The sequence below is a fragment of the Halichoeres trimaculatus genome, unplaced genomic scaffold (genome assembly GCF_033239565.1).
Source record: "Halichoeres trimaculatus isolate MK-OKI-2021-1 unplaced genomic scaffold, fHalTri1.1 fHalTri1_scaffold_11, whole genome shotgun sequence".
NCBI lineage: Eukaryota > Metazoa > Chordata > Actinopteri > Labriformes > Labridae > Halichoeres > Halichoeres trimaculatus.
This window is the reverse complement of record NW_027437189.1, coordinates 28,808,121-28,830,026: the sequence shown is the minus strand read 5'-3', so window position 1 is coordinate 28,830,026 and position 21,906 is coordinate 28,808,121. Positions and strand designations below refer to the sequence as shown.

General features: G+C 40.0%; 2 protein-coding genes across 3 annotated transcripts in view; both read right to left on the bottom strand.

Annotated features, from left to right (window-relative positions):
* The window catches only part of chchd6a (coiled-coil-helix-coiled-coil-helix domain containing 6a), a 94,284-nt gene extending 80,220 nt beyond the window's left edge, over positions 1 to 14,064 (bottom strand). For both annotated transcript variants that reach the window (XM_074681711.1, XM_074681710.1), the window contains exons 1-4: positions 13,860 to 14,064; positions 11,611 to 11,704; positions 11,061 to 11,166; positions 10,184 to 10,328 (exon numbers count right to left, since the gene is read on the bottom strand). In XM_074681711.1, coding sequence (XP_074537812.1) covers positions 10,184 to 10,328; positions 11,061 to 11,166; positions 11,611 to 11,704; positions 13,860 to 13,943 — 429 coding nt within the window. In that variant the 5' untranslated portion in view covers positions 13,944 to 14,064. The remainder of the gene's footprint in view (positions 1 to 10,183; positions 10,329 to 11,060; positions 11,167 to 11,610; positions 11,705 to 13,859) is intronic.
* A 958-nt stretch (positions 14,065 to 15,022) lies between these two features.
* On the bottom strand, positions 15,023 to 21,302 carry LOC141800054 (E3 ubiquitin/ISG15 ligase TRIM25). Its single transcript, XM_074682512.1, has 4 exons — positions 20,682 to 21,302; positions 18,076 to 18,215; positions 16,359 to 16,526; positions 15,023 to 15,731 (listed from the first exon to the last, which is right to left on the bottom strand). Exons 1-4 carry the CDS (start codon positions 21,300 to 21,302, stop codon positions 15,023 to 15,025), a joined length of 1,638 nt encoding a protein of 545 aa, XP_074538613.1.
* Positions 21,303 to 21,906: the final 604 nt, after the last annotated feature.

The window sequence follows — 21,906 nt, the reverse complement described above, 5'->3', positions numbered from 1 at the left end:
AAAGAGCTGCAGAACTGTCACACGCTACTGTAATATTTTCTTCCCAAATTAGTCTGTTTTAGGATAAACTATCACAGTATAAATATCAAATGCATGCAAAAACTGAATATCTTTTATGAATTCCCAGAGAACAGGAAGATAGTTGGAATTCAGGGAGGGTTTGGTTTTCAAATTCAAGTGGCTTGATATTTTTTAATGCCTCCTGAAAGCAGCATCACAGTGGATTGCTTCTTAGATTTTAGATGCAGGACACTTACAACATAGTTCACATTTTATTCTTATCAAAAGTTTCATCAGTCTTCAGACCTTGGAAGGGAAAGGAATGCTTTTATAAAACCTGCAGTAACCTTAAACAGCTTACATTTCCCCATCACATTATGTCCAGATGAGATGCTAAATGGTGTATTTGTCTATTAGAGGCGTGTTGAAAAAATAAGAAAAGCATGGATGACATTTAGAATTAGCTGAAGCACCACAAAAGGAAGTTAAAGGGTAACTAATAAACTAGACGTCCTAATTGTTCTGCAAAAGCAGAGAGAGGGAGACAAATTTACCATATGCTAATGTGACTTATAACCTTTTTTTGCTTTCAACGGGAACCAAAAGGCCATTAATACATTATAAAAAGAGAAAATCCCTTTTAGCCTTTTAGTTCAACTTCCTTTCATTCCATTCTCCCATTCCCCACACTCATTCTGAAATTAATCTGCAGAAGATTTGCTATTAACAAAGACTATTCACAGAGCGCCATACAGTGGGTGAGGGCCTCTGGCTCCGTGATGAAGAAGGAGCCAGAGAAAAAGTGGGATCAGGCAGTTCACGGGGAGGAGGACAAAAGACAGGATGAAATGAGGGAGGGAGTGAATGGCAGAGGGGAGAAAAACACAACTAAATAGCAGATGCTGCTCATCATTGTCTGGCTCGCTCTGACGACTGACTCAGAGCTGTGCCCACGCATGCAGGACAGGAAGCACTTAGTCACCTGTCTCCCTGCTGCTCACACCTTTGTACTGCTCTCAAGGCTAAACTCATGAGTCTGTCTGCCCCTCAGTGATTCTTTCCAAAGTGAATGGTCTCGAAATTCATGCTGCAAAAACTCTGCTCTACTCCTACATCTCCAACTTCTCAACACTGGAGAAAAATGGATTCACTTCAGCAAAATGATTATCTTTCTTACTTTTCTTTTATCTTTCTAAACTGCAATTGCTCTGTATGCAGGTACAGCTGCATTCATTGACAAACAGTCTCTGCTCTAAAACCCCTCTGTTCCAGATTTAAGTGTAATAGTTTGATTTTAAGTAAAAAAACAGAACTTGAGCATTTTTTTCAAGGCAAGGTCTACAGGAATTTTTGTTACTTGTTAGTAAACACAACATTTAAACAGAGCTCCTCCTCCTTAGCTCAGTGCCAGTGGGAGCCCCACACCCACAGCCTCTGACTGTGACCATGTGAACACATTCACTAGTACACCTGTAGTGTCGCGTTTCTATGTGGGAGAGACTCGAGTGCCATGTACCTGACTTGGCATGTTAGCACAAGCTAATCATGGGTATTTCACACATACCTGGTTTGCAGAAAGCCAACTCATGTCCCTCTTCGTCCCCCGCTCTCTAAGATCCTGAAAGTGAATGGAAGTCAAGCCAAGCTTCACCCTTGTTCGGTAAAAAGCTTTATCTGTTTAAGTTTTGTCACTTTGGTTGTGTTTTTCTTCCTCTGTACTACTTCCACTATCATAGCTGCTCAGGATACCATCTCCACTCGCTATCATCAACACCAGGGATAGGTACCTTTCACATTTGAAACAACACTGTACTGATGCCAGGTACCTGGCAATTAGTATCAGTACTCAACAGTACCAATTTTAGTACTTTTTTGTGTGGTTATGTGGCAAAAAATATTAATTTGTTTTATAACAAATTTCAGAGTTTTCTATTTAATACTTATTCCTCAATATATAAATTTACAATGCTGTGTTCCTGTCCAGCATGAAAAAAATCGCTTACACTTCCCCCCTTCAAAGTCACCAGTAGGGCTGAACAATAAATTGATTTTAAACCGATTTAGTGCAATGTAATTCAATGCAATTTTCAAATCGCAAAGGCTTAAATAAAAAAAAATTGTCTAAGTCCAAGTGCAATCCACATGTTTACATATTTCAGTGGTTGAGCCTAAAAAAAAGTTTTTATTTATATTTCTGCACTTCAGTTTGTATCTTGTTAGGGATGGGAGATCAGTAAGATTTTTATACATTTGATTAATGTTCATACAGTGTTACTTTTTAATTTTTTAAAAAATTAAAAAACATCCACCCCAAAAATCTCATGATAAATTGCAATTGCAATATTAGTCCAAAAAAAATCACAATTTGTTTATTTTCCAAAATCGTCCAGCCCTAGTCACCGGGATGCATTTGGGCACCGAAAGACAGAATTTGGTCAGTACCCATAAGAGTCAATGATTTGGTATACATCTCTAATCAACACCCAAAGTATGCAAACCGGGCGGGCTGTGATTGGCTGAGCTGACGACAGCTACTCTCCACCCAGAAACGTCCTAACACCACCAAAGCATCAACATAGAGGCAGAGGAGGGGGGTGAGGCAGACCCAGAAGTGACAACTAAGATTAAGCAGGACTATTCCTGTAAAGGTTGACAAATCCTGCAGACTCTACCTTTAGTAAGTGCTGATGCTAGCTGTGGTTACTGTTGCTTCATAATTCCTCACTGCATCTTCATCTCAATGACAAATGTTTGGGTGACTCTAGAGGCTTGTTGTGTCAGAGCTGTCAGACTTTACTTCAGAGGGTGAACACTGCAGGGATAAGATGGGCACCTAAAATCTGGTGATATAAGTCAGCAGCAGTCGGGCTTGCAGCCCTATCTGGTGTTTATTGTCCATAAAGGAGGGTCAGAGGAAAACTGATGTTAACCTACGAGTATTTGCGATTTTATGGCTCCAGTTTCTTCCTATTTTGTAACAGTCAAACTCTGTCCTGCATAATGTACAAAAGATAACCTTCAAACAAGTTGTTAGGCGTTGAAGTCCTCAGTCTTGACACATTGAAGCAGTATGTGCCTGAGAGAAAGCCAGAAAGCCACCTTACAGGTGATGCTTATAGTTTTGAAAACACAACTTGTAGGATGGGACTGTTTTTTTACTGGTCTCCATCCCTCTTATGTTTCCTCTCAATTTGAATGTTGCAGAATCTACCGTTATTACTCTCTTCAATCCTTTCTTCCTCGTCTCTCATTCATCATGTTTGATTTTTTTCAGTCACCCTCGTCCTTCCTTTCTTCCTCTCCTAAGCTTCTTTTAATTGTGTCAAGTCTTAGTCGTCTTCTAAAACATTTCCCTCCTCCTTCTCTTATTTCATCCTTCGTAAAGGATTGGCGAAGTTAAATTAGCAACAGTCACTCCTTCTCTTCCTCCTCCACCTCTTCATGATCCTCCAGGAAATGTTTCATCACTTGTGAACATTTCTTTTCTTCACCCTCAGCTTCGTTCCCGCCCCCTCAGCTTGATTCTGCAGGAAACGCATATCATCTCCTCTTTCACTGCCATTCAGTCTCAGCTCCTCTCGGTTCTTCATGCTAACCCCTTCACAAAATGTTCAGTCACTTCTTTTTCATCCTCACATCCTTCTTGCCTCATCAGCTGTCACCTCTTACTCCTCATCTCCTCAGATACTTAGTCTTTTCCATTTTTCCCTCCAGGCAGAATTGCATCACTGGAAATTGATCCTAGAATTGTGTGAAATTTGTGGGGGCAGTTTGCCGGCTGACAAGCTGGACAAGTTCTCATCAGTAGAGATATTTAATATCAGTCATTTTTTATGACCTAATGCTGCAGGAAATGTGTTGGCAATGAAAACGACACAAGTAAGATAAGGCCACCCAAAACTGCTCTTACTTGAGGCTTAATTAAAGCCTAAATTGGGCCAACATCCATATGGAGCGCAAATATCAGAGTTGCTTTCCCATGATAGGAATCTGTTTCAAAACAACTTGGAAAATGTCTGACACAGAAATTTGTACTATATATTCAGACTCGACAGAGATCCCTGCAAAATGCCAGAGACTCAGCTTTGATATGGATCTTACTTCTAAAGCATAAGTGGACACAAATTCAAAATATTTTGTAGAAACTTTTTTTTAAGTTATGTGGATTCCTTTTGGAGGAAATCAACACTTTAAAAACTGAACTCTGAGCTAATTATTGTCTTATTTAAAAAAAAATGTCCATGAGACCTAATATGAGCCACATGCACCTGACAGGTCCAGAAAAATGTCCCTTTTCTATCCATCCATCCATCCATTTTCTATACCGCTTATCCTGTTTAGGGTCGCAGGTGGCTGGAGCCTATCCCAGCAATCATTGGGCGAGAGGCAGGGTACACCCTGGACTGGTCGCCAGTCAATCGCAGGGGTCCCTTTTCTAGTTTCTTAAAATCTATGATGATGTCTGACTTGATTGTAAAGAGGCAAAGATCTTTAGTTTCGTGCAATTAGAAATTACTCTCACTTACAGAAACTTGACAAGCAAATTGTCTATTTAGACATTTTTTAATAAAAACAATGTATAAACACTTGCTTGGATTTCAGTTTTTTCTTGGATAGCTAACATTCCCATTCTAATCTGTAGAAAACACAAGTTCAGAGAGTTCCTAGTAGTGCCGACAAAAGTTGACATGTTTGTGAAAGATGCAAGATATTTAGTAAAATAAATCTTTTATTGTGAATTCATCCAAGAATCCAGCATTCTGATATAACAGGGGTACGCTACCACAGGCACATGAGGCTATTTATGTTGGCATGCAGAAAATAATTACAATGAGGGAATCAAAATAATTAAATACTGTTGTATTCTATTCAACTCTTCACAAGGAATTGAGCACACTATAAATTTTCTTGCATAAAAAAATTATAAATAACGTTACATAATTAATTCAAATCATGACGTTAAAGGGTGCGTTAAGGGTGTGTCTTGCAAGTGCGACCTCCTGGGAGGTCAGTCTGCTAGCTCACAATCCCATCCATGTAGAGGTGTTATCAAGGCAAACAAATCAAGTTTCAGTCATTCTTTCCAACATAGCTGGACAAGGGAGTGTAGATTTATCACCAGAGATGGCTGGAATTTGAGCATTATGCAACTTTTACTGTCAAAGTGTGATATGTTAGGAGCATAGACTGTAGAAGAAAATGAACGTCATCTTGCTCAGCTCTAAGTGAGGTCGCCACAAAACTGCTCCCCCTAGTGGCTGGCTGCAGTATAGGCAAAAAAAATCTGACTCTCCAGCCATTCCAGATGGGCTGTGGTCGAACTTTGAAAAATGAATCCACCTCGTAGACATGTTTCACACATGTGATTGTTGTGGTGATTTGAAGATATTATTTGGCTGTCTTGTATTCAAGTCCTCTTTTTTTCTGAAGAGTTTTGTTTTCATTTGCTATAAAAGGTTAAAAACAAATTTCACATCACGTTTAATGATGATTGACAGCTGCTGTTCTTGCATATTTTTTTGGGTGGATTGTAAAATATGTCGGAAGGTAGAGTCAAGAAGTGATTAGACTCTTGAAAGAAAAAATAATTATTCTTTTTGTCACTTGACTCCACTCTCCCAAAATCCCTCACAGTCTCTACTGCGCAGACTCTGGCTGCACAACTGGCTACCAATGGCGGCACCTGGGATTTTGGCTTCAAAACCGTACAATGGTAAAGGGCGGAGGTACGCTGTCCACTATATATACAGTCAATGATTAGGACATCAAGTGCAAAGCACTTTTTTGAGACAAAACACCAAAACAGTGATAGCAAAGTATGTGAAACAGAGCAACACATTCAAAACTTTCTGTACTGTTAAAAATCAGGTAAAGGAAGAAAGTTATACCACTTCTCACTGCTAAGCTGAGCATGGAAATCCATTAAAGGAGACTTTCCTACTGACTGTTGATGATTTTATGAAAGAAGTATTTGCACTTTGGACATGAGTGTGTTGTAAAGTGGTTTGAATCATGGAAAAGGTTGCCTAACCCCTGTGATATACGACGGCGGACACAAATCTAGGTTTCAGTGGCATTTCTCATATCGCCAGTTAAAGATGCGAGATCCAGATCCCTCTGCCGTATCACTCTCAGTAGGAATGTCGAGGTGTCACAAACTGTGTGTGTATGTGGAGAAACTGCTGTGTGTTTACCTCATGATAACACGCTGTGAAATCAGACTCTGGGACACCAACATGACACAACTTGATCGATATAAAAGTAGAAAAGCCATGATGATGATGATGATGGAGCTCCATTACAGCGCTGTTTCAGGCTCACAGTATGAAAGACGGCCAGTGGCTGAATTCTGGAAGTCTCTCCAAACTTCAGAGATCCACTGACTTTTGTTTTTCTTTCGCTTTCACTCATCCGTCAAAAAAGAGCTATGACATCTTTTCCTTTTTCAGGTATATTTTTGTTTTTGCAGCTTTCAGACTGAACACTGACATCCAGTGCCAGCTTTCCGTCAAACCATGTCACATGCATGTCGTGAAGTTGTCACTAAACATACTGCACAATCTGTTCACAAACATAGCTATCTGTCTTCCTTTGATTGAGTTTTCTAACCGTCAAGTTCTCAACAGATAAAAAATCTGTCACATTACATGCTCGACTGCACAGTGATTTTGTGGGAGTTGAGGAGAATAAAGAGCCGCAGATGATGAGTGATTACGTCTTTGATTTCATAACACGGAGGAAAAATCTCATTTGACTCCAGAATGTGCACAATCTGCTGTACTTCATGTGTATGTGCACATATGAATTCACGGCACACGCAACAGTAATTACATAGAGCCCTCAGCATCAGGAGGTCCGGTCCCGCTCGACCGGTCATTCTGCTCACGACGTCCCTCCAGCGGCTTTCTATTAGTGGTGGGAGTGTGTTGGAGTGGAGATAAGACGAGAACTACAGCATGTCTCGACACGGGGGAGGCAGGTGGAGGAAGGGGCGGAGGAATCACGTGAAACAGGCGCCGGCTTGCGTGTAAAACAAGCTCTCCCCTTCCCACGATTAAGCCTCTGGGCCCGCAGCACTCCTATCTCCAGCCTCAGGAAACTCTCAGGGTGCAATTTACCGCTTGCACTGCACTGATAATACTGTCTCCGGGGCAGGAGGGGGAGAGTGATGGGCTGGGATAGAAAAGACAGAGAGAACGACGGAGGGAGATAGAGGTAGGGGGGTGGGGGACAGAAAAGAACGAGAGGGAAAATGGGAAGAGAGGAGGCGATAGAAAGAGAAGGGGGATGTGATGAGTGAAAGGAGGAGGAGAATGAGGGAGGCAGAGGGAGTATAACCATGGAAATTACAAACACAATCCGGAAACTCAATTTGTATCGGTGCAAACGCTCCTACACGTGATTACAGCCGAGAAAACCTGACCAGACTGAGTCTTGACTTGACTGTATACAAACCTATCTCAAGAGAGACACTCCATTATTAATCCGCTTTTACGGCTTTATCACTGCGTTTGAAACTTCAGTCAAAGTACTTTAATGACAGCTGAGCACAACTCAGAATTTGACAACAACAGCCCCACCTACAGGCCAGTAGCAGACATTACAGTGGAAAGATTCCTTCACCTCATTTTGAACTTACATTTGTTAGTATGACTCTTTATTACCTTGTCATAATATACCAGCATCCAGCACGACTTTTACACCACAACTTTTCAAGAGCCTACCTAGATCACCTTGTCTGAGTCTTACTGAAAACCTCATAACATCACTGCACTGCATCAATACATGAAGAGTTTCAAAGCATCAACATCACACAAGATTCTTCCTCCTCTCTCTAAACCATCCAGCCGACCCCTTTCACCTGAAATGATTTGAGGATCTGGCGCAGTCAAAACATGTCCCACATTGACAATAGGGATGCACCAACCCGATCCGGGTATCTGCGCTGATCCAGCCCCTCAAAGCTGGATCGGGTATTGGTGGGAAAGGATCGGTCCAAAATTGACACTGAGGCTAAACTATGATTTAGTCTACAGGGTGTGTGGCTCTTCTGTCCACTATATAGTTATAAGTAACAGCCAATCAATCTACAATATTATATATTATATATTATTATCATATACTCATGCCAAAGTTGGGATCAGTATTGATCAATACTTGGGTGATGAGATCGATACTTAAGTCTCAGTTTCTCTTCTCTACATGTGCTCCTCTTAATATTTCATGTGCTTACATCAATCTATCTATCTGTCTATCTATCTATGTATCTAGATAGATAGATAGATAGATAGATAGATAGATAGATAGATAGATAGATAGATAGATAGATAGATAGATAGATAGATAGAGAGAGAGAGAGAGAGAGAGAGAGAGAGAGAGAGAGAACTTCGTCTCTTCTGCAGTAAAACAGACTTTTTTTTTTTTGACACAGCTCCAAATACAGATATAAACACTTTTACAAACACAATAAATCTCGCTTTGGAAATTGGAAACTTTGATTTTCATTTTATGTCATTTCATATGTTTGAGAGAAAGTGCAGTTGTACGACCACGTGTGTGATGTGGCTTTTTGTAGTATCACAGTGATTTTTGTGGCTCTTGGTCTCTGACTGGTTGGCCACCCCTGGTCTACAAGGTATAAAATTTTACAATCAAATAGTAATTTCTGTAAATTCTAAAGCATTTTTAACCAAGCTACTGTTAAAAATTTAAAAACTTATAGGTTAAATAAATATTCAGTAATTCCATATGCACTCATTTTTGTCTTTAACTCAAAACATTACCAGTCTTATCCCACAGTACGGCATGCAGGTTATTATTTAACACTAGTACTGGATCAAGATCAGTATCGGTCGATACCCAAAGCCCAGGTATTGGTATCAGTATCAGGACCAGAAAAGTTGGATCAGTGCATCTCTAATTGACAATTTCACACTTTAAAGGAGCGAAAAAGAAGGGAAGTGTGGAAACATCAGGACCCAAAACCTCAAACTGACTAAAATAGTTAGAAGTTCATGAGTAAAAAAGGTGATGTGTGATATTTTTTGTGCTCTAAGAATCATGATAAAAAAATACCTCAACATCCTGTAGTTTGCAGAACTTCATTCGATGAACTCTGAAAGGGCTTTTTGCTGCATGTTTTGCTGCCACTCTTCTACTCAATGCAAATCATGTATAAAATATTTTTTGTGCAAAGATGAGGGTGGTGTTTTCATCATTGAATGCCGTATAATATTGAACTAACTCCCAGAAGATACAAAACATCTATCATCTCTGAGGAGTCACACCTCAAATACACCAGATTCGTCTGCAGTCTGGATGTGCCGTGTTTGGTCACGTTTTGACTGCGCTTGTCAACTTACACCAGCTGCCTGTTCAGTCCGACAAGCTGCATGACTGACAGACAGCTCGCAAGACCCAGAAGTCCCCGTGCTTTCCTCTCCATTGATAAGTCTCTTTTCATTCATGCTGGGCTGTAAAACCTCAAACCTGTTGACTCTGCTCATCATGTCCACAATCTAGATACGAGCAGATTTTGACACGGTTTGTTTCATTTTGAAAGTCACTTGGGGTTTTTAGGCAGTTTCTGGGCATGACTTCCTGTCCTGCTTGATCTTCCCTACGCTTATGCGTCACAACTCTGCGTCTGTCAAAAATAGGATGGCTGTGTATTACCTGTGATATGATGGACCAGCCATGCAGACGTACCACAACAGAACAGATCCAGTGTAAGTTGACTTGAATGGAAACTTATTTGATCCATGTGCTGAAACGGAATGGAGACGCACTGCAGACGCATCTGGTGTATTTCACCCATCAGTAATGCGGCCTTGATTTATCCATCACAATCAAATCATATAAGTGTGTCAGACGTATTTTTAGAGGTTAACGAAGACTTCCTGATGTTTTACTAAGGTTAAAATTTGTATTTCCTGTTGATGCGACCTTTGAATGTGACCCATTTGATTTTGTTTTATTTTCCAACAAATAAACCCAATTAGAGAGACGGTACGATCTCTATTTCAGACACCTGGAGGCAGAGGGTCTGTGCTTCATGACGGGCATGAGAGGAGGAAAAGCAGAAACAACTGAGCTTTCAGCTAGAGACAGAATTAATTATGTGTTAAAGTGTGTAAACGAGATTCTTTATGTGTGTATTCACTGAGTGGGTGCGTGTGTGTACCAGTTGTTTGGCCTTTTCTGCTTCCTGGCGTTTGTTGTGTCGGTCCCGGCTCATGGCTTTAATCATCTCCTCCTTCGCTGCCTCGCTTTCTTTTTGTGCCGCCCTCGCCAAGTCCTCCTTCAGTTTTGTTTGCTGGCGTTCAAACCTGACACACACACAAACACACACAAGTCATTGGATTTTGCTCTTCAAAGTCTTCTGAATAAAGTGAAAATGTTTTTAACATATGCTTCCACAGGGGGGCAGCAAAGACTATATTGAGTCAGATTTATTAAGACAATCAGAAGAAAGAGCAAAGCATCCCAGTAATGAAGATAAATATAATCTTTTCAGTGTTTCATTAGCTCTGCAGAAGAACTACTTCATTAATTCATTTTTTTTTACTTTTCAATTTCAGTTTTCCACTGCTTTAAGCAGCATTCTGCTTTTTCAGCTCATTACTTTTTTGTGCGACAGAGTTTCTATGATTTGAAGACAGAATAAAAACAGCTTATTCTGATAAGGACAGTGTAATATAGAGTCTACTGAGAGGAGGCGTGTCTCAGTGCATGAATATATGGAAAAACAACTGCAGCTCTCTCATTTAACCTCCTTTAATAGCAATGTTCATCACTGCATCAACGATTTACATCGTTCAAACCCAGATCGACTGACTCTCTGCTGACTCCATCTGACGTGACTATTTTTGTACATTAACATTTAAAGCAACGTTATATAACTGTCGGCCTAAAAATAACTGCTTTGAAATCTTTTTGATGTTTGCAGCAAGTTATTTTTGTCACTTCAGTTGTGTGCATGTGTCCCAAGCATGATTTATCCACAACTTTAATCAACCAACCCAGGCCTGCAACAAATTCCCTGATTTGCTTTAACTCACCGTTTCTGTTCTTCTTTTGCGTAGGAGGCTGGTTTGCTGGTGCTGGACTGGGTCTTTGGAGGTGCCAGGTTCTGTGGGTTCTGCTGGGGCCGTGGACTTGTGGGAACTGAAAAGAGAAATTACAGCTCCACAAAGTTACACACAGATATAGATTTTGCACTTCCCTTTCAATGACAGTCAGTGCTTAGAGGTACTGTGAGGAGTTTTCATGTGGATGTGACAATCTGCAATGTGAAAATCTGCAGCATTTTCTTTTCGGATGAAGACTGCATTTCCCACAAGCATCATCACCTGCTGTGGCCCTAACCAAAGCGTGCACTGTATGAAGAAACAACCAGTCTTGTCCCTGATAATCTTGTTTTACTGTTCAGGTCATGAACAGTAATTACTGTAAGAGTGAGACTTTAATAAAACCACTAAAAAAAACTCCTCACAGTTCCTTTGAGTGTGATCTCAATATGATATTTAAATGACACAAATCTTCTGGTTAGCCGGAACATGTTTCTAGTTGATTAAACATGTGAGAATAACACTGTTAGGTGGATTATACCTGTGTCTTTTTGGATGTTTGAGTTTGTTGATGGTTTGCGTTCTGGAGACAAGTTTGCCACTCCTTTCATCCTCTGGAGAACATCCTCTGAGAGCTAGCAGGAGAGACGAGGAATGAAAACAGAAAAGATGTTAAGTCTATACAAGCAGGAACAGCAGAGAGCTGAGGATTAAGCATGAACAGAGGAGGGTTCATCGTGCACATTATAAGGCATCTCAGTTCAAAACAATAATCCTTTTATTTTCTTTACCCCCCTTAAGGTTGAACATATTAAACGGGAAACTGTGCCTGAAAACAGGGTCACACAACTCTTCTTAATGTGTGTCTCAGAGTGTGTGTGTCCAGAACAGTTAAACATAGCTTCACCAAAAAACCACAGGAGGAGGGCACAAGTCTCTGACTCACTGTTTCTGTGACTCATAGTATTTGAATGTGCAGGCTGAGCAGGGAAACAGGATTATCTCTGTGTCTCAACATTTCTAAGTTTTACGTGCATTTTGACAAACATTTTACCATTAACATGATGCACTGAGGTATCAAAACTAAAATCTTTCACTTTTTTAATTGCAGCAGTGTATCTCGCCTATTCAGGCTGTTTTTTTCTGTCATAACCATAGTTCACACCAAACACCAACATCTCTGTTGGGTGTGGTCAGACGTGAGCTCTTCCTGTAACAACACTCAAACAGGCTGGTACGTTAAAGGTGCAGTGACACATTTTCTCCATCTTTACTGCAAAATGAGGCCAGACTACTGACTTTCAAGAAATAAAACAAATAAACACAAAGTCTTCCTGCCAACCTACAACTATCAAACACACATTCAAAATTCAGCAATTGACTTTTCATTGCATGGTATTGATCTTTTACTTTCTGAGTATGAATTATGTGAATATTTTTTTGTATTGAAGGTAAAATTTTCATGCTTTATTTTTATTTACTTGCAGATGTGACCCTTTGAACTTTGTGTTGTTAGTGATAGGGAAAAATTGGAAACTTAATACATTTATAGTAAATTTGATCTTCGGCTAATTCATAAAACAAAACGTCTGACGTCTATGTGATTGACACTATAAATTGATTTGATCATCTAACCACAAATTGAAGGTCAAACAATGGAAGATGTGTGGTGTAAATAGTAATGCAGAAATAACTATTACATACCCAGCCAGGTCTTTTTTTTAGGTATACTCTTGGTTTAGACTGCTTGTAAATGAAAAAGTGGATCTCATTATCTGGTAATTGCATAATCAGTTTCCTTTTTTTCCCACATAATCCTATTTTCCCACTCCTCCATCTGCTCACAGGTTTTCATGTCAGGATATAAATAAGCAGGAAAGGATAAGGAACCCTTGAAAATCTTTTTTGTTTTGTTTTGTTTTGTTGGTTCATTACTGCATTGAGAAACACAATAAATAAATAAGTAAATAAATAAATAAACAAAACACAGTTCAGATATTTTTTTGGGCCACAGCGCATGCACATATTACATTATTACAGTTGAAATCTGCGCCAGTTTACTATTCCATATCGCCATCCACTTGTATTTTCACTGGTGAATTTTCATGACTTGCTGTTTGCAAAATTCCGAAATTCCCAGTTGCACGTGAAGGCAGCAATGTCAGAGGGAGAGCAGATAACAGAACTCCTTTCAATATCTGTTCATTCAAAGGCCCTTCGTTTAACTGCAACAGTGCAGTTAAATAAAAGAGTTCTAGCATGAACGGAAAACTGTTTTAACACATAACACTTACCAGAAATTTATCTTTCTACTTCCACAGACGATTTTGTAGCATTTTAACTGCTAGGTGAATATCTCATGATGTTAGCAAGCATTGCTCGTGAATTAAAGATAATGTCGGGCTTTTCAGTAAAAATGACGAATGCCGAATTAATTCTGGCAGCCTGAAATGTTTAATAAGTTATGTATCATTTGTTAGATGTGTCAAAGTTTTTTGATATTCACAAAACAGCTACATGTGACCTTATTGTGGATGGAGTTTGGCGTGACGAAAATATGGGTTGTTTCAGGTCTCATGTCAACCTGCCCCAGCCCCTGCATCCCTCACACCCTCATGCCTGCGGTCTCCTCACAGGTTGTAGACGTTACGATAATTACATTAAAAATTAACTAAGAACTCGGCTGGTTATGCAGCTACATGCTAATACAGCTAGCCTCGTTAGCAATGGGTGTAACATAAAAGTAATGTTAGCATGGCTTATCAAATGCGAAGGCTAAATTAGCTTTACCTTGACTCCACGGAGGATCCGGACTCTGTCCTCATCATCGACACCGAAAGACACTTTCCTGGTCGTACTCTCTCCTGAGCCCATTCCTTCGGCTTTTTAAGCAACAGACTTGATAACTGTTAAACGTGGAATAATGTTTCCGAAAGCAATGTTACTATCCTGCCCAATGACAGATAAGTGACAGATGGGATGTGGGTTGCCAGAGTCTTCATCAACCATCCCCCTCTCGTAACTACGACCCTGTAGCTTGATTAAATTTTTATATAGAGCAAGTATTGAAGAAAAATATAGAATACCTATTTTTTCCTTTTGTTTTTAGCATATAAATCTATGTATGATGAAAGCTGCCCATGCACTTATTATCCCCCATTTTCACTAAACCTGGCAACCCCGTCATAATCCTATAAATGCTGGACACTAACCGTCTAGACACAACCGCATTCCAATCAAGCCTTACATATTGACAATAAAATAAAATCTTTGGATGAAGAGAAGTTCAAACCAAAATGCAACATTTTCATAAGTTTGTTTGTTCTTCAAATAAAAGCACGTCTTAAATCACTTCTTAAAACACGTTTTTACTGACCTGCTATAGTAATGTCTTCTTATTGCCTTTGCCCTGTACACCATTTTTACTTTTTGATTATTATCATTATCATTATTATTATCATTATTATTATTATTATTATTATTATTAGTAGTAGTAGTAGTAGTAGTAGTAGTAGTAGTAGTAGTAGTATCAAAGAAAACACAGTGTCCATTCCCACTGGTCCCTGCCTTTCCAAAAACTAAAGGCAGACATTTAATAAGTAACTGTTTTGTCAAAATAAATACAAATACCTGCATAAGATGGTTTTATACAGAGTTTATTTTGTTATCAATTGCCTTGTTTACATAATGCAGCCCTATCAGATAAAATGTAAATTTTTCCTATCAAAGCATGAATTACACAGTATTGATCTATAGTAGTTAAAGGCGTATTAATGCATCAAAATCTTCACACAATGACATTTAAAGACACATTCAAGAAAATGAAAGTCATTTCTCCAGTACATTACATCTGAACTACATATACATATGGATTTTTTATTTTTCCTGCATTTTTTTTTTTACTTTAATTTTATTTTTAATGTGAGTAGTAAAATAAAGCAGGTTAATGCAATTTAAATTCCACTTTGCAGTGTGATCCAGGATTCTGGTGTGTTGGAATGGATACTAAATGCTGGGTAAACCGGCTCCCTGAACACAGCCCTAAAGGTATGGAGGTGTTCCCTTCGCCCTTTGGTGCTGTGAAAAATTAAAGTCCCCCCCTCATAGTCCAGAGCTACTTCTATCCTCAGTGGATGATTGGTAACTTCTCCCAGAGCCACATTACAGGAGGACTGGCACACTGTCAGCTTGCCGTTTTTCCACTGCAGCCGCCAGGACACCGAGTTGTGTCCTAGGCGACTGTGGTCGGCACGCCGAGGGATGCTCCTGTAGCAAACACCCAGTGACCACTGGGTGTTGGGGCCAACTTCTACCACCCACACGTGTTCTCCTCCAGAGAACCCCTGGCTGCACAGGACCTGAGGGGCACTCACAAACCGCTCTGGGTGCTCCACATACAACTGCTTGGTGGGGCTGTACTTGACTGTGCGCAGATCATTGGAGATGATCAGGCTGGGGTGGGCAGTGAAGATATTAAAGGTGAGCTCCAGAGGGTTCAGGAGTATATGAAGAGATTCCAAGAGGCATGTCATTTCTGTGCGGAAGTCCTGGGTTTTAAGGCCTGCTTGGAGACGCTTTGTGTTGAGTGGAGCCTTTGATGGGATCTTGGAGGGAATGGGACCTGCAACAACTTCTCTCAGCCTATGATCATTCAGCATGAACCTGGAGAGAGGAGAAGAATTCACTTAGCTGACTTACTAAGCTACCACGCGCTCTCTCAGCATCACATGCCTTTACTTAGGGAGGCTGCATGAAAGTGCAGACACATTTATACTTAAAACGGCACCATCATATTTATTCATTGTTTCTAAATTCCAGCAGGGGGCGACTTTGAATGCTACAAAAACAGGACACTTGCCATTTGAGAGACATAGAAAAAAACAATCAACTGCTGACTTGTAAATTTGGTCAACAAAAGGTTGGAATCACAGCCACCTGTAAACCTGGAATAAGATGCAGCCAAGTATTCCCACCTTCATGTTCAAATCCACTCTCCTAGCTCGGAAAAACCACACAATTTCTAAATTTGTTGATCCTAATTGAAATAACTGGTATATTGGTCTTGCATTCTTAACCAATAATGCATTTACCTTGCCTCTGCTTATACCCCTGAGCATCTGCTTAGAGCCTCAACACTCTATAAAACCAAATTTGTTCACTTTGGTAGGACGAATGGCTTCCAGCAAAGTCATTCTACCAATTTTAAGCAAGAAACCTGAAATGTAATAAAAAGTTTGTTTGAAAATATTCCTCTAAGTTCTCAGAGCAGCACTATTTTTTTTTTTTTACCTGTGAATAAATGCGCAGGTGTCTGTCTCATTGAGGAGTAGTGTGACATTTTGCTGGGCTGCCCGTAGCTCCTGCTTTTGAATCTCAAGTGTACCCAGTCCTTGCTGCCAGCTGTTTCTGCGTTGGCCTCTCTCCTCTTCCAACAGCTTATGCAAACGTTCCCTGTACCTGAACACAAAACAACAGAAGATAAGGAGGATAGAAACAGCTTTTAAGCGCTTAATTCTCAAAGGCAAAACATCGCATCTGTGTGATACCTCATACCTCACCTTACATAATGTCTTATAAAGTTAACAGCCAGTATGTAAACACTGTGTTGTTAAGCTGGTAACATTAAGATGTAGAGCATCACTTTGCCAAGACTGTAACCTGATCATGCTGCTCATCACTAAAGATAGAGTTGGCAGTCTTTTTTTGTTTGTTTTACAATAAGTTGCAAGAAAATAAAAAGTTATTGTTTTTCAGCATTTTATGAACTAAAAGTCTGAGGAATGTTCTGCCCAGTCAGACACTCCAACAGAGACTTCATTACAAAACGTACTGGCAGTCTAAAAATGTTGATAAACTAGATTCATTATACAATGTGATGGGTGCAATGAGTTTGGGCATAGATCTTTATCTGTGAAGGTAGCTGTCTGGCCCTGCTGATGACATGGCTTTACAAAAAAAAAAAGAAACAGAGAAGACATTCTTACTGAGATACAACCCACAGATACTTTGAACCATAAAAATTGTCTTTCTTTCGACATTTCTTTGCAATATACTTTCTAAAGGAGAATTCACAGGAAAAAAAAAAAACATACTTTGTGCTGTATAAACAGCTGTAATTAAAGATAATTCTCCCACCTGCAGCAAAATTACATTAAAAATAAGATGCACAGGGGACACTGGTTTAACTCATGAGGTGAATCAGGTGCCCATGATTTTTGTTCTCAGTGTTGGCATGGTAGTGCACAATTCAACCACCAGTCTCTTTCAAATTACCATATCCAAATAAAGCATAAAAGCCCACATGAATATTTAAACAAAATAAATGCTGCACATTATAAGTTAGATCCATAACAATCTCTTGAGAGCATGCAAGGTGAAGTAGGACTGTTTATTTTTTTAGTTTTTGTTTGTTTTCTTGTAGTTGCATCTCAAAAGAGTTGATAATGTGTTTTTTTAATGGAGATTGTTGCACAAAAATTAAAATAAAGTATGTAAAAGTTCTTAGATTATAATGGCTTTCATTTAGGACTCTCTACAGCCATTGATAAAAGATTAAACATTCATGATGCTTATGTCTGTTGTCAATACTGAAGACATCTGACTACGCAATAACACTCAGGAAAATCCAAATCAACACCATTACATAACATTATGGTAGATTAAGAGGTCAAGAGCTTTGCTTATCTGCTTTATCTGGATGATGAAGGTAAGGTTTGATCAGATTGGATTTCAATCGAATGAACCAAACAAAACAAAAGTCTTCATCAGATAAAAATCTGTCCAAACTTTGAACAGTGCACGACAGTACGTGACATCAACTTATATTTTGTCCAGGGCAGCTTGGCCCTGAACTCATGAGAGGGATACAGACAAAGCATTGCAGGGAAAGCAATCCTATCAGGCGACTGCATTTACTGCTCATGGAGTAATACAGGTGGAAAAATGGAATGAGAAACATTGATTTCGAAGACAGTCTCAACACAGGTGCACATTACATGCATATTACCTGTCCACCAATATAGCAATGTTGTCCATCACAGTGACGGCACTGTTGACCAGTTTATCTCCGACAGCTTCAGAGGCTCCCACCTCCTCTGTCGTCTTCTGCAGGAGACTCTCTGTCATCTGCAGACGGCTGGAAATCACCTGCAAACACACGTTCGAGTCTTTAGACATCTGAGAGCTCACCAGTTAGGAGAAAATCTGGTGTGACTGGAAGTTCTTTTCTTTTAAGTGACTGCTGAAAAGGCGCTTAGATGTAATTTCAGTGTTTTATTCCATCACTGGAGACCTCTTTGTCTGTGTCATTAGTTTAAATGTCTCTGTTGTCAGTCAGAAACCTTCATGTCCATATGATTAACCTGCATACTTTCATGATGGCAAAGTGCCAACAGCCTCAAGGTGTTCTTTTTAAAAACTCTTCAATGTCACGTTTCCTTTATTGTCTCTCACGATCACAACGTGATGCATCATCATCATTACACACAAACTGAACTCTCTCATCTCCTCTGTTTGTTGACAATTATTTCAACAGGTCTGATGTATCTGAATTCTCAGTTGTCCTCCTAAAGTAATTCAGTATTATACAACTAAAGGATAAAAAAAAGAATGATTCAGAACATGATAAAATTCAGTATGAATGGCCAGAAACCTTATTTGCATAGACTGTATGAGAGATAGAAGTAACCACCATGATGTCAGTCATAACTTCCTGAACTGTTCTAAATCCTAAAGTTTGGCTAATGACATGTTGACTTTATAGAGACAGAGGAGACCATATTTAGAGAAGTGGGCACTCAAGAAAAGCAAAAAGGAAAGGAAAAATATTGTTAGATACATCAGAACATATCTAATTCAACCAAAAAAGACTGTTTTTGTCCACTTTGGTCGGGATTATCCAACAGGAGTAATTTAGTAAATAAAACATGACACATACAAGAGCATAAATAACCAGATAGCTGATTTTACAGCTAGCAGGTAGTGTTTGAAACTTTGACTGCCTGTTTATGTCAACAGTATGCTTCCGTCCTAGCTTTGAGATATGAAGCAAAATTATCCCCTCCATAGGCACGGACACATTGTGCTGGTGTGGCACAGGTGTGTTGAAAGTGATGGAACCACAGGACTGATAGCACTAGGGATGGGTATCCAAGCGCCAACCTCTGGTCTAAGAATGTGCAGAAGTGCAGTTTCTTGAGTGTGTGCTTGAGGCTGGCTCTGGAAGTACCAGAAGTCACATACACACCAAGCCAAAAAAAAGCTGTTTTCAAAGCAGAAATTAACCTATTTACAGCCTGGTTCAAAAAACGTCTCCTGTCTGAGTCGCTGATTTCACTAACGGCACACACTGTATGGGGGGGGGGAGTTCAAATCTGGCCATTCAGAGGATATTAAGATCACAAGCTCGCCCAATCAGAGGCACAGCTCAGGGTCACGTGACAGACAGGCGCCCTATAGCTGTACGTGAAGGCCCTGCCACTAACAATATGGCCGCTATAGCTGATGTGCTTCATTTTCTGTTTCAGAAACAGACGGGTGTCGTCGAGGAGACTACGTCCATGTTTTATACACTCTTTATGGGTCCTAAATAAGGTACTCCTATAGGTACTGACTGAATTTGTCAAAAGTACCAAGTACCGAATCACGTAAAACCAAAAGGTACCATGTTTAGGTACCTAAATGTATCCTTGTGACTGTGAGGGAGTGGAAGAGTAGGTGATTTTCCATGCTGGACATGAACACAGCATTAAAAGATTATATACTGAGGAATAAATATGTTAGATCAAAAAGAATTTACCTTTTATTATTTAAAAAAAATGATAAATTTTACCACATAAACACACAAATGTACCAAAAAAAAGGTACCATTGAGTATTGATACTGATTGCCAAGTACCAGTAATTGGTACCGTATTGTTTCAAATGTGAAAGGTACCCATGCCTAGATAGCACCAAACCCTGTTCTGCTTAATCAGAACACGCAGAAATATACTGATTAAAAAAGATTTTTCAGATCAGTCCAATCCACAGTAGAATAGAGTGTTTGTTTTAAGTTTGGCATGTTATGATTTCACATTATTTTACTTCCCTGTTGATACAGTGCTGCAGGAGGATCTCTCGGCTGAGCTATCACTCAGTCATCTTTTTTTTAAATAAAATAACTTATCCAAACTAAACTTCTCAGAAACAAAAACATATAGACATGGCTGAGGACATAATTTTTTAAAAAGTTAGCTGGTTTCAGACCTTCGTTCTTTACAAGGAAGGGGGCTCAAGATCTGTACTGTAGCAAATAACCAGCAGAGAGAGCCCCCCAAATTTTGACTCCACTGAGGATTCCTCCTGGTTTGTCCACTGTTTTTATAGATTTGGATCAATACAGTCATCTCCCACATGCCTGTAGGAAGAATGCAGGTCTACAGAGATCATAATTGGATCCCCTTTCAGACCAAGTGATTTTCTACTACCAACATACAAAAAATTGTCAAAATATACACTAAAGGCCTTTGCAATCAAACAATCCCAATTTTTCTAACGGTTAGTCCCTAGATTAAATGCTTTTTTCATCCAACCTGATGGGATGTATTTTCTATTTCTGATAAAAGTCTGGTACCTTATTACGGCTCTCCAGTGCTCGTCTCATCTCCTCCGCAGCTACGTTGAAGGTGAGGACATCATGCTTCTGGTGAAAGCCCTCTTTAAAGCACATGGCACACAGCAAGGCCATATCACTGGAGCAAAAGTACTCAAAGGGGCGCCGGTGGACTGAACAGCCCCTCATCCCCTGCTCATCCATGGGCCCCACCACGATGTGGCCTCTGAACGACTCCTTGTCTTGGTGTTTCTGGAGGTGTCTGGAACACAGAGACACCTCACACTTCAGACAGGTCTTCACAGCAGGGGTCTGCTCATCAATGCAGTGGTCACACAAAACCTCCATCCTCTCAGGCTCAGGGCGCAAGTCCAGGAGGGGAGCTGTGGCTATGTATCCTTCGATGATGCTGCAGAGCTTGAAGTTCTTCTGCAGGGTGTCCACACTCTGAAACTCCACACGACATTCTGGACAACGTGGATGGCTTTTGTCATTCTTAACAGCAGTGTTTGCGGTCAGGCAGATGCAGGATCGGCAGTAGTTGTGGCCACAGGGAAGAACCACCGGGTCAGAGTAGAGTTGGAGGCAGATGGGACAGCTCAGCTCGTAGGCTAACTGCTCATCCGGCTTGCAGGAAGACATGATGAGATTAGACGCTCTTTTTTAGTCAGTTAGTTCTTTTCTCTCCAGTCTCTTTTAGTCAAAACCCCTTACCCATCTTACTCCTCCCCCAACTTTCTTTTCCTTTCTTCCTCACTACAGCTCCAACAGGTGAGTCTGCAGGGACAACAGGTATATATGCAGAATGAAGAGCAGACAAGCTTGTCAGCAGTCCTCTGAGCATTTATCGGAACAACAGGAGGTGCATCTATAATTGTGTGTAGGGCAGCATTCCTTTCTGAGAGGCCCTGCCATCTCTGCTACCTGGAAGTCACACCGGCATACGGGCTACTGTTGACTGTACAAATATGCTACATGTGACTCAAGTCTTCAAGACTCATTTTGGAAAATTTAAAGGAAGTTAAAGGTCAAGATCAGTCTTTCCTTGCAGCCAAATAGCAAAAACCTTCTAGATCCGATCATCACATTTGTTGTTTCTGATACAGTTTTCATTAAAAACAAAAAGTCAAAGAGCTTAAAAGTGGAAGGTTTACTTGTTATCTCCCCAAAGTGACACCAGGTTAAGATTTTGGACAAGCATCTCCGACACACTTTCCAACATCTTAACCTCTTAAGACCAGGCGTC